At 31.2% G+C, this 10,659-nt stretch overlaps 2 protein-coding genes across 2 annotated transcripts; one reads left to right on the top strand and one right to left on the bottom strand.

Moving 5' to 3' along the window:
* The first annotated feature begins 357 nt into the window (after positions 1-357).
* Positions 358-4,488, top strand: LOC106421324 (ETHYLENE INSENSITIVE 3-like 2 protein). Its single transcript, XM_013862163.3, has 2 exons — positions 358-2,284; positions 2,629-4,488. The coding sequence occupies exon 2, from the start codon at positions 2,657-2,659 to the stop codon at positions 4,349-4,351; it is 1,695 nt and encodes a 564-aa protein (XP_013717617.1). The 5' UTR covers positions 358-2,284; positions 2,629-2,656; the 3' UTR covers positions 4,352-4,488.
* Positions 4,445-6,672, bottom strand: LOC106421309 (non-structural maintenance of chromosomes element 1 homolog). The gene is made up of 6 exons (XM_013862150.3): positions 6,166-6,672; positions 5,805-6,001; positions 5,525-5,605; positions 5,055-5,285; positions 4,898-4,972; positions 4,445-4,802 (listed from the first exon to the last, which is right to left on the bottom strand). Exons 1-6 carry the CDS (start codon positions 6,278-6,280, stop codon positions 4,551-4,553), a joined length of 951 nt encoding a protein of 316 aa, XP_013717604.1. The 5' UTR covers positions 6,281-6,672; the 3' UTR covers positions 4,445-4,550.
* Between the last annotated feature and the right edge of the window lie 3,987 nt (positions 6,673-10,659).

The following is a 10,659-nucleotide window of genomic DNA, read 5'->3' as shown; positions in this document are numbered from 1 at the left end:
TACATTGTCATAACAAAAAATTTAAACAATGGATTACAAAATTTGGATGTAAGAGTTATAACAGTTTTAGTATAACATATACACAAGAATCTAAATTTTTATTATATGGTTAATATGGTTGTTTAATTTATTTTAACATTTAAAAATTGAACAAATATGATTGAAGATACATTAATTTTTATCAAATCTTTATTATTAAAAATCATTAATTGTCATATATATATATATCTTAGTCACATTAGGAAATTCCGTAATTTTTATTAAGGAAATCATGAAGAACATAAATAATAAATTTATGGTTAGTTTAATTAAAAAAATATTATATATTTAGATGAACCAACATATTTCTCTAAGGATTCTAAGAATCATTATAGCGATGATACGTGGCTACCATAAAATGTTGTAATGCTTTTCAATTAATATATAAGGAATTATATTTTGCAATGAGAAACCGACACTTTATAGATATCATCACTTGCCATAAATTTTACAAGAAAATAGACAATTATTTTTTTCAAAAAATTAAACATAAAATAAAAGGATATAAATCTAATAGTTTATCTTTTACCTTTTTAGATTATATGCTTTTACATGTTTAGAAAGGAATCAAGCTGTCAATTTAGATTTTGTAATAGAACTGAAATCTGACCATAAACTTGGGTTCTTTTAAGGAATTCTCAAATATTAATAATGAGTATATAAATTTAGTCAATGCTGCCAAATTTTTTTTTCCCTTTTACTCTGCCAGCCTTTTCTGGTTTTTAATCTACCAACAAAATGAATAAAAATGTACTAAAAAAATTATCAGTATTATTATCAAAATTTTATGCTGTACATAAGAACTTTGTTAGTTATTATCCATGAAAAATGAGTAAATATTAGCGACTGATCGCAAGTCGCAGAAACATGCAAATGAATAGCGACATTTTACAAAAAATATCATTATTATTATCAAATTTTTATGTTGGACATAATTACGTATGTGCTTAAGCATATTAATTTACCAGAGAATAGAAGATAACATTGCGATAATTTTTGGAAATATAAATAATGATAAATCTTATAGTATATATTAACGAGTATTTGCAATACATAAAAACACGTATATATTAGCGATTGATCGCAAGCCGTAGCAACATGCAAACAAATAGCGACATTTCATAAAAATATATAATTATTATCATCAAAATTTATGCTGGACATAATTACGTATTTGGTTAAGCATATCAGGTTGCCAGAGAATAGAAGATAACATTGCAATAATGTTTGAAAACAAAAATAATAATAAATCTTATAGTATATATTAGTGACTTTTTAGTTATTATTTGCAAACCATGAAAATGAGTATATAATAATGACTGATCGTAAGCTGCGGCGACATGCAAACGAATATGGAATATTATGAATTATACAATAATATTCCATATTCGTTATTTGCTTAAGAAATGTTAATCTGAAAGACAAAAACCTTATAAACAAACTTTTGGACATAACAATAGATTAAATAATTGTGTTAGCTGCTATATTTATTTAGTCCAAAATTATTTTTACATATTATATAAAACTTATATTCTAAAAAAATATTGAAGACACTACAATTTTACAGTGATAATTGTTTTTAGTTTTTGCAGTTTTAAGACAATATCAACATTTAACACAAAAAATCTAAAATACATGTGCATATTTATAAAAATACCGTTTAAAATCTTTTCCCGCGTAAAATTGTTGCAATTTTATTTTCAAAAAACTGCTATATTTATTTTCATAAAGTGTCCGTTAAATATAGATAAATTAGTAATGAAAAACCGTCAGTTATTTTCGCTTTGAAAATGATATATATCTTTGATTAGCTAAATGATTTTCTTATAGTTGACATAAAATTATCTAAATTTTAGTACAATAAGTTCTGGTGAAATTATCATTTTATGGACTTGTTTTTTTTTTATTAAAAACAAATTAATTTTAGTTAAAAAAAAATCTAAATTATAAATGGAATGAAACTCAAAGAAGATATTGAAAACTTTATAAATATCCTTCACACAAGGTTTGTGCCTCTTAAACTCTTATCATGACTCTTAAGGTTCTATTAGTACCCATTCATAGTCTAAATTAATGCTCATTATTTATAGAGATACACATCTATATATATATATCTCTCGTCTGTTTCTCTCTCTCTCTCTCTCTCTCTCTCTTTCTCTCTGTCTCCTGGGTCAAGTGGCTTCTTTGTTTTGAATTAAGAGGCTGAAGCAACAACAACAACCAAAAGGTCTCAAGAGATTTCTAGGTAACTCATGTTCTTCCATTCAATTCTGTTTTTTCTTTTTTAATTTTCCTTGATGCCTTTAGTATAGTTTGTCTGCTTTTTATCAAAAAAAAAAAGAAGTTTGTCTGCCTCTTTTGTTCTAGCTTGCGTTACTCACTTTAAGAATCTATCCAAAAAAGGTTTTATATTGCTTCATAAATCCTAATAACTAATTGAAACTGATCCTTTGACCTTTGAATTCATATAAATCTTATTTCACATGATCGATATCTTCATATTTCAATGAGTTCGTATGGCGTTATTTGATGGATTATGTAATTTTTATTCTTGAAATGAAACAATGCTGACGTCATTTTGTTTTGTAGGGTGAGATCATCTTCTCTCCTCTGAAAAATGTATAACACCAATATAGGGATGTTCCCCACTTTAGTAACAAGCCCTGTGCCTCGTTTCCCCGAAGGAGAGACGTGTTTCGCATCGCTTAACACTACGTGCAACGACCCGACCGAAGAAGAAATGGAGATAGAGGAGCTTGAGAAGAAGATCTGGAAAGACAAGCAGCGTTTGAAGCAGCTCAAGGAGATGTCCAAGAACGGGCTAGGTAGAGCATCGTTGAAGCAGCCTCCTGACGATGAACATTCGAGAAAGAGAATGATGTACCAGGCACAGGATGGGATCTTAAAGTACATGTCCAAGACAATGGAGCGTTGCAAAGCTCAAGGCTTCGTGTACGGCGTCGTTTTCCAGAACGGGAAAACAGTAACGGGGTCTTCTGACAATCTCCGTGGATGGTGGAGAGACCAAGTGAGGTTTGATAGGAACGGACCAGCTGCTATACTGAAGCACCAGAGAGAGATCAATCTCTCCGCCACTGATGGAAATGAGTTAGGATACTCTGAGGATGGAGGAGAATGTACTGCACATAAGTTGCTTGAGCTGCAAGATACAACTCTAGGAGCTCTTTTATCTGCTCTGATGCCTAACTGCAAGCCTCCTCAGAGACGTTATCCCTTGGAGAAAGGCGTGCCGCCGCCTTGGTGGCCGACGGGGAAAGAAGACTGGTGGGGTGATCTGCCTTTACCCGATGGTTGTAGAGGACATCCTCCTGCTTACAGGAAGCCTCATGGCCTCAAGAAGATGTGGAAGGTTGGTATTTTGATTGGTGTGATCAGACATATGATGGCTTCAGACATTAACGACATAGCGAAGCTGGTGGGACGGTCTACGACTCTGCAGGAGAAGATGACTTCAAGAGAAGGCTCTTTATGGCTAGCTGCTTTGAACAGAGAGAAGGCTATTGCTAGTCAGAGTCAGGAGCAGCCTTTAACCTTCTCAGAAGAAGATGGAACTGGTGGCGAGACGGATACTCTATTCCCTGAACCAGCAGATTATGATGTTGAAGGAAGTGTTGGGCCTCGTCATCGTCTCAATCGGCAGTTTCATGGATTTGACAACAACAACTTCAATAGTGTTTATAACAACAAGAGGAGGTTTGAAGGAGAGTCACTTCATCCAGGAACGAACCTAACTTGTGAGAACAGTCCCTGTCCTTATAGCAGACCAGAGATGGGATTCAATGACAGGGTCTTAAGAGAGAATCACCAAATGACTTGTCCTTATAAACAACCCACTGAACCCTTTTACCAACCCGCTGAACCCTTTGGTATGCCTTATCCGGATTATAACCGGAGTTTTTATGGAAACAGACCGGAGAGCCAAGTGGGAATGCAGCAGCAGCAGCAGCAGCAGCAAGTTCAGAGCATTCCAGACAATTTTACTCAATCCAACAATCTCTACAGACCAAAAGCAGCAGAAAGAGGAGGTAATACTTCGGTGATGAATCATAATACCAACAATGGCTATGCGCAAACAGTAGGGATGGAGAACTATCATAAGAATACCAACAATGGCTATGCGCAAACAGTAGGGATGGAGAACTATCATAAGAATACCAACAATGGCTATGCGCAAACAGTTGGGATGGAGAACTATCATCAGAATACCAACAATGGCTATGCGCAAACAGTTGGGATGGAGAACTATCATCAGAATCAAGATCAAGACTTGTCCATGCCTTGGATTCAGTGAAGATAAAGCTTTAGTTTATCTTGCTTTCCTTTCTAGCTTTGTTTCTTGCTTCTTCTTTTTTTTTTTGTCATTGAACCTCATTTTGGATCTCTCTTCATTGAACCATAAATATATAAAACTAACCATATTAAACAAGATTTTTCATCTCTCAAGTGATGTTTGGACACAGAAACATGCATCAAAGTATACATTTTCTTTTCTAATTTAAGTGTGCAGCGCTACGAGTTACTCTTCTCCTAGTGGCAGCACCACTAGAGGCTAAAGAAGCCTGAGAAGAAAAGTTTTCAGCTGAGTCTCTTTGGCTCCTTTGTTTTCTTTTCTTGGACCTTAAAGCTGTTGTTGCTTGAGTCTCGTTTTCCTCCTCATCATCCACTGCTGCTTCAACAGCTTCTTCTTTTGTAACTTTACCCAAAGGCCATGGCTTCCCGCAGCCTGAGCAAACTTTATCATCCTGCAAATTTTATGTGATCAGAAAGTTAAATACTAATGATGTCAAACTCAAATGCGAGGAGTTTGGGTGAAAATGTAAAGAAGCTGTGTGTATACCCTTTGAGATAACAAGTTTTTGAGGCAGTACTTGTGTATCCGGACTGTACAACCTTCATTTGGACACAAATCCGCCTGAAAACAAAGAATCATGAGATCAGTAGCAAAAATGTCATATCACAATGTGAATCCTATAAATTTTCTTCAGAAGGCAGACCTTAACACCAGCTTCATTGCAAACCTCACAAGAGGGAACATCATTGTTCCTGAACCAACTGCGCAGGTCAAGAAGAGATCGTATACCAAGTCCGATGTTACCCTCACTTGTGCGGCACAGCCATTTGTCCCTTACAAGCTCATCGAGAGTTTTGTCCTTTTGCGACATTGAGAAGTTCTTGAATGCAGCTGGGGCTTGCTGCTGTTGACTGCTGCTGGCTTCACTTGGTAACTGAGATATCAACAACACAAGATCTGTCAACCGTGAAAAAGAGACTAAAACTATATAGCAAAGCCATACGAACAGCAGTAATAAAAATTTGATTGAGTGGTTCCTTTTGAGACGCGCAATTGCTTTCAAGTGACTCAGTAAGATAGTAGCAGTTTTAAAGTCACAATGATCAGTTGATTGAATGGTTCCTTTTGTCACTAGATGAAGGGATACAGAAGTCAGGGACTATGATGATTAACCTGATTCTCCAATCGGATATTGAGGGCATCAAAGCCAGATATGCAACCTTGAGCAGCTTCATCCTGTGCAATTGCTTTTATCTGCCACAAGTTAAAAAAATCATCAATTCCGTAGTACAACTATTTCACTCTACACACAACACATAATCACCACCTCACGGCAAATTTAGTAAGACAAGAGAATGACATAGGAGACTCGAATCTTTGTAATGAGATGAAGGCTAAATTCATTACAGTGATGACAAAGACATTTGTTGAACAAAAGACAAGCCAGACTTACAATGCCTTTAAAGAAGGCAATCTGCGGAACAGAATACTTAGTCCCGAGTTTGGACTGATCATCGGAGACAGTGTTAACAACTCCGTAACAAACTTGACCATCATACTGATCCCTACAAGCCCTCAGCTCAAAGTGAACATAAGAGAGCTCTTTGTTGATCTCAAGAAGGTACTTATCAAATATCTTCTTAGCAGCTCCTGCAACAACAACACAACAAAAGGAAGAAACTTTTTCATCAATTAAGAGAAAAAAAAAAACAGTTCCTTTTAACATTTAAACATTGCCGTAAATTACAGATTTTGATTCGACGAATATACATTCGGAGAAAAACCCAACGAAAGTCATAGCGGAGAGAGCCGACCTGGGTTTCTGCCGGTGACGGCGGTGAAGATGGATTGAAACTCTTTCTCCTTGAGAGGGCCTCGCGAAATCAAAGCTTGAATTAGCGTGTGGTGCTTCCAGCTTAGAGATACCATCTTCAATTGAAACTTGGCATAAAGTTTCTGGGTTTAGAATCGCGTGAACCCTAGGGTTTTTATTTGGGGGGAAAAAGAGACGACGGCGAATGGGAGAGAGATGGCGGGAAGGGGGAATCGGCAGAAAACTAAACATTCCGTGGAAAACATGATTTCTAAAAAAAATTAAAAATGAAAACCTTGTAGAAACATCTGTAATATTTACGTATATATGATTGATCAATGATCAATGTAAGCTTAATTTATTTTTCTTTGTTTAATTTATCTAACAGAGAAAACCAAATAATAGAAATGTTGTTGTTCTTTGTACGTTTCATAAAAAAAGTATCAAAATTTTAAAACTAAAACTTGTTATTATTAGATAAAACAACGGAGCCAATCTCATTTTGGATCAAATCATCATTATATAAAATGACAACAGATATCGAAAGATAATATACACAAATGAAACTAAACAAGAAATCATGAACATCAGATGACAAATAGTATTTTTTTTTTGTTGTTTCTAAATCGGAATCGCAAGTTCTAAAATGGAATTGCGAGTTTTTATTATGTTTCTAAAATGAAAAATTTATGGTATAACCATATTGAGAAAAAAATTAATAATATACACATTGCTTGGGAAATATATCTATTTATGTAATAAATAGACGTTAGAGTCCTCTGTAGTGCGTAAACGTTTATATGTCACATAACAATTAGATACTATTCTATTTACAATGTCAATATAGAATAGATCATTTGAAAGAAAAATATAACTATAGAAAAGAATTTAGTTTTCTGGGTATTATTTATTTATAATGTTCAGTGAAGTAAACATGATGCCTAATATAAAAAAACATAATTGTTGTAAAATAGATGCTTAAGTGTATGTTATAGCATATGAAAAACATATTTGATAGATATAATACAAACTAGTAAAATTTGTTATTCTATATTTGATGACCATATAGTATATAGTATGTGAAAATCTATACGAGAGAGAGAGCAAAAGGGAAGTAGGGAGGGAAGGAGACAAGGGAGAGAGAAACAGGTGGAGGGAGAGAGAGCAAAATAGAAAATATAATAATTATAATTCTATTCCATTTTTTGGAAATAGAATAGAATACAATAATATATTATTTGAAAATCTATATTATTAAAACAAAAGTACAAATATCTATATTATTAAAACATAAGTACAAATATAAATTTACCCTAAAACTTATAAATTATTTACATATCAGTGTCACTAAAGTAATAAATTCTCTAATTTAATGATTTCTATGTCTTTTCTTTTTATTATATCATTTCCTAAATTAGTTATAAATAATAAAGAATTTGGCAACAATAATTTCATGTAATACAGGAAACAAACATTATCACAAGCATGTGGAAAGCACCGATTAATAAATCCAATCCATACCAGATTATACTAAACCAAGATGCATCTTATGTGAAATTAATATATGGTTCTATGTATATAATTATAATATGTACGTACAACACAGTCCAAATTTTAATCAAATTTTAAGTTCCCGTTTGATTTTTCGGGTTCGTTTTTTGGTTCAGTTCCGGTTCAGTTTTCGGTTCTCGATTTTTATGTCCGTACCTACAATATACAATATCCAGTTATACATAACTTTTAAAATTAGTTTGTTATATAAACAAAATGAAAATTATATAAATGGAAAAATATATCCGCACGGGTGTGCGGATCAAGTTCTAGTTACCTGTTATAGAGAAAGAAAAAAAAGAGAAATATAGAGAGAGAGGAGGCAAGGGGAGAGGGAAGAACATAGGGAAGAAGATAGAAAAGAGAAAAATGGAGAAATGGAAGAAAATGAGATTGTATAATTATAAATCTATTCTACATTACAAAATAGAATAGAACATAACCTTAGTATAACTGTAAATATTCAATTTTATAAATATATGTTAGTTTTACAAAATTCAAAACATTTCATATACAAATTTTTTTAAATGTTTTTTATAGATATATAAAAAATCCGAATTAGTTATTCTTAAACTTATAAAATTACTTGAAAAAGAAAGGTGAAGGTGAAGAAGGACAAAATAGTATATATTGTATAAATATCATAGTCTCTTAGATGTTATGGTTACATACTTAATTTTGCGTTGTCTTATAGTTATGTCGCCAAATTTCTTTTTCTAAAATGAAAATTTTCAAAAATAACGTTTCCAATGCGTTCCCATAAATTTCCAAAAGATTTATATTCTGAAACGTTTCCGAAACGAGAAAAGGAGATTGAATTAAGTTTCCATGCAACCTACGTCAGAACTATTGGTAGTTTTAATTTCGGTCACTATTTAAGGGAAGCACACACATAAACAAACATACTATTAAAATTGCATAAATATATAACTTCATGGCACGGTTGCCCGAGAACGAGAACAAAGGAGTAAAAAGAATCTGCTTAAGATTCAATACTTTATATTTTAATCGAATAAAAAAAATTATTCAGATAAATAACTTTTATTGATTTGGTACGGTTTATATGAAAAAGGAAGTTTGGTTATACATTTTAAAACATGAAAAACAACATTATCCTTGGATTTTTCTCGGTGTTCCAATTCAGTCTGCTTTATCTTTGTTAATGTTTTGTTTATGTCTGTGTCCCTTATATAGATTTAGTTTCCAATAATTTCTTGTTTTAGTCACCGGAAATAGTATACTGTTCAACAGTTAAATATCTCATAATGTATCTTTTTTCATCTTATTAATAAAACCAGATTTACTGCAAACGGTAAGTTTTAAATTTATACAAGTTTCAAATTTGTAGTAATTTTAAAATACTAAAAATATAATTTAATACAAGCAATAAATTTTAAAGTAGCTTACTTATCTGAGCATTTAACATTACGTTGAAAAATTTTAATTGTACATTTTCAGAAAGTGATTTCGCATGAATATTATAAAAAAAGTAGAAGCTATAGATTTAGACTAATTAAAAAAATTTATGAAAAATTATCGTTACATGTTTTTAATAAATGAGTCTGTACAAACATTAAATATGGAAATTAAATGTAAACAACATATATACTTACATGAGATTTTAAGATTTATTGGAAAAGTTTAGATTATACATTTTTGGAAAGAGATTTCGTACGAATATTATAAAACAAAAATAAATTAAAATTAAAATTAAAATTTTATAATAGTTTTTTTGGAAATATTATCATTGCATGTTTCTAATAAAAGAGTCAGTACAAACAAAAACATACAAGTTGAAACTTTTAAAATTTACGTAACAAAAAATTTTCTGCATGTTTCTAATAAAAAGAGTCCATAAAACATCAAAATAGAAATTGAATGAAAACGACTTACTTACATGAGCTTTTAAACTTTACCGGGAAAAATATCATTTATGCATTTTTATGGAAATCAACTTCACATGAATATTACAAACAAAAATAGAATACAAATTACAAACTTCATATTAGTTTTAAATTTATGAAAAAAAATGTTGCAGGTTTCTAATAAAAGAGTCCGCAAAAACACTAAAGTTAGAAATTAAATGCACCGACATGTTCTAAAATTACTTACTTACCTAATCTTTTAAGACCTGCATAGAAAAATTCTCATTATACATTTTTGGAATGTGATACCGCACAAATATTATAAAACCAAATATAAATACAAGGTAGAAATTTTCTAATAGTTTTAAAATTTATGAAAAAAATCGTTGTTGCATGTTTCTAATAAAACTGTCTGTACAAACATTAAAGATAGAAAGTAAATTCAAACGACTTACTTACTGAGCTTTTAAGATTTACAAGAAAAATATCTCAGTATGAATTTTTTGAAAAGTAAATTTACATGACTATTATAAAACAAAAATAATAATTAAATCACAAGTTAGACATTTTTAATAGTTTGAAATTTATGGAAAATGTTATTTCTTGTGTCTATTTTAAAAAGTCTGTATAAACACCAAAGATAGAAATTAAATGCCCACGACATGTTTTAAATAGCTTAATTATATGGGTCTTTAAGATTTACATGAAAAAAATCATTATTGCATTTTTGGAATGCAATTTTGCAAAATTTTATCAAACAAAAATAAATACTCCCTCCGTTTCATATTGTAAGTAGTTTTAGGGAAATGTTTTTGTTTCAAAATATAAGTAGTTTTCGTATTTCTAGGTAACTTTTACATTTATTGAATACAATATGACCAATCAAATTAAATAAACTTATTTTTTATTGGTTAAATTATATTTAACCTATTTATTATAAAATATTTTTTAAAAATATAATAATTTTCTTAATCTTCGCGCGTTTAGCCAAAACTACTTATATTACGAAACGGAGGGAGTACATGTTTCAAATTTTATAATAGTTTTAAAATTTATGGAAGATTTTGTGTTGCATATCT

Source organism: Brassica napus, chromosome C9 (assembly GCF_020379485.1).
Source record: "Brassica napus cultivar Da-Ae chromosome C9, Da-Ae, whole genome shotgun sequence".
In the NCBI taxonomy this organism is placed as follows: domain Eukaryota; kingdom Viridiplantae; phylum Streptophyta; class Magnoliopsida; order Brassicales; family Brassicaceae; genus Brassica; species Brassica napus.
The sequence above is the reverse complement of the archived record's forward strand: the minus strand, read 5'-3'. Positions and strand labels throughout refer to the sequence as shown.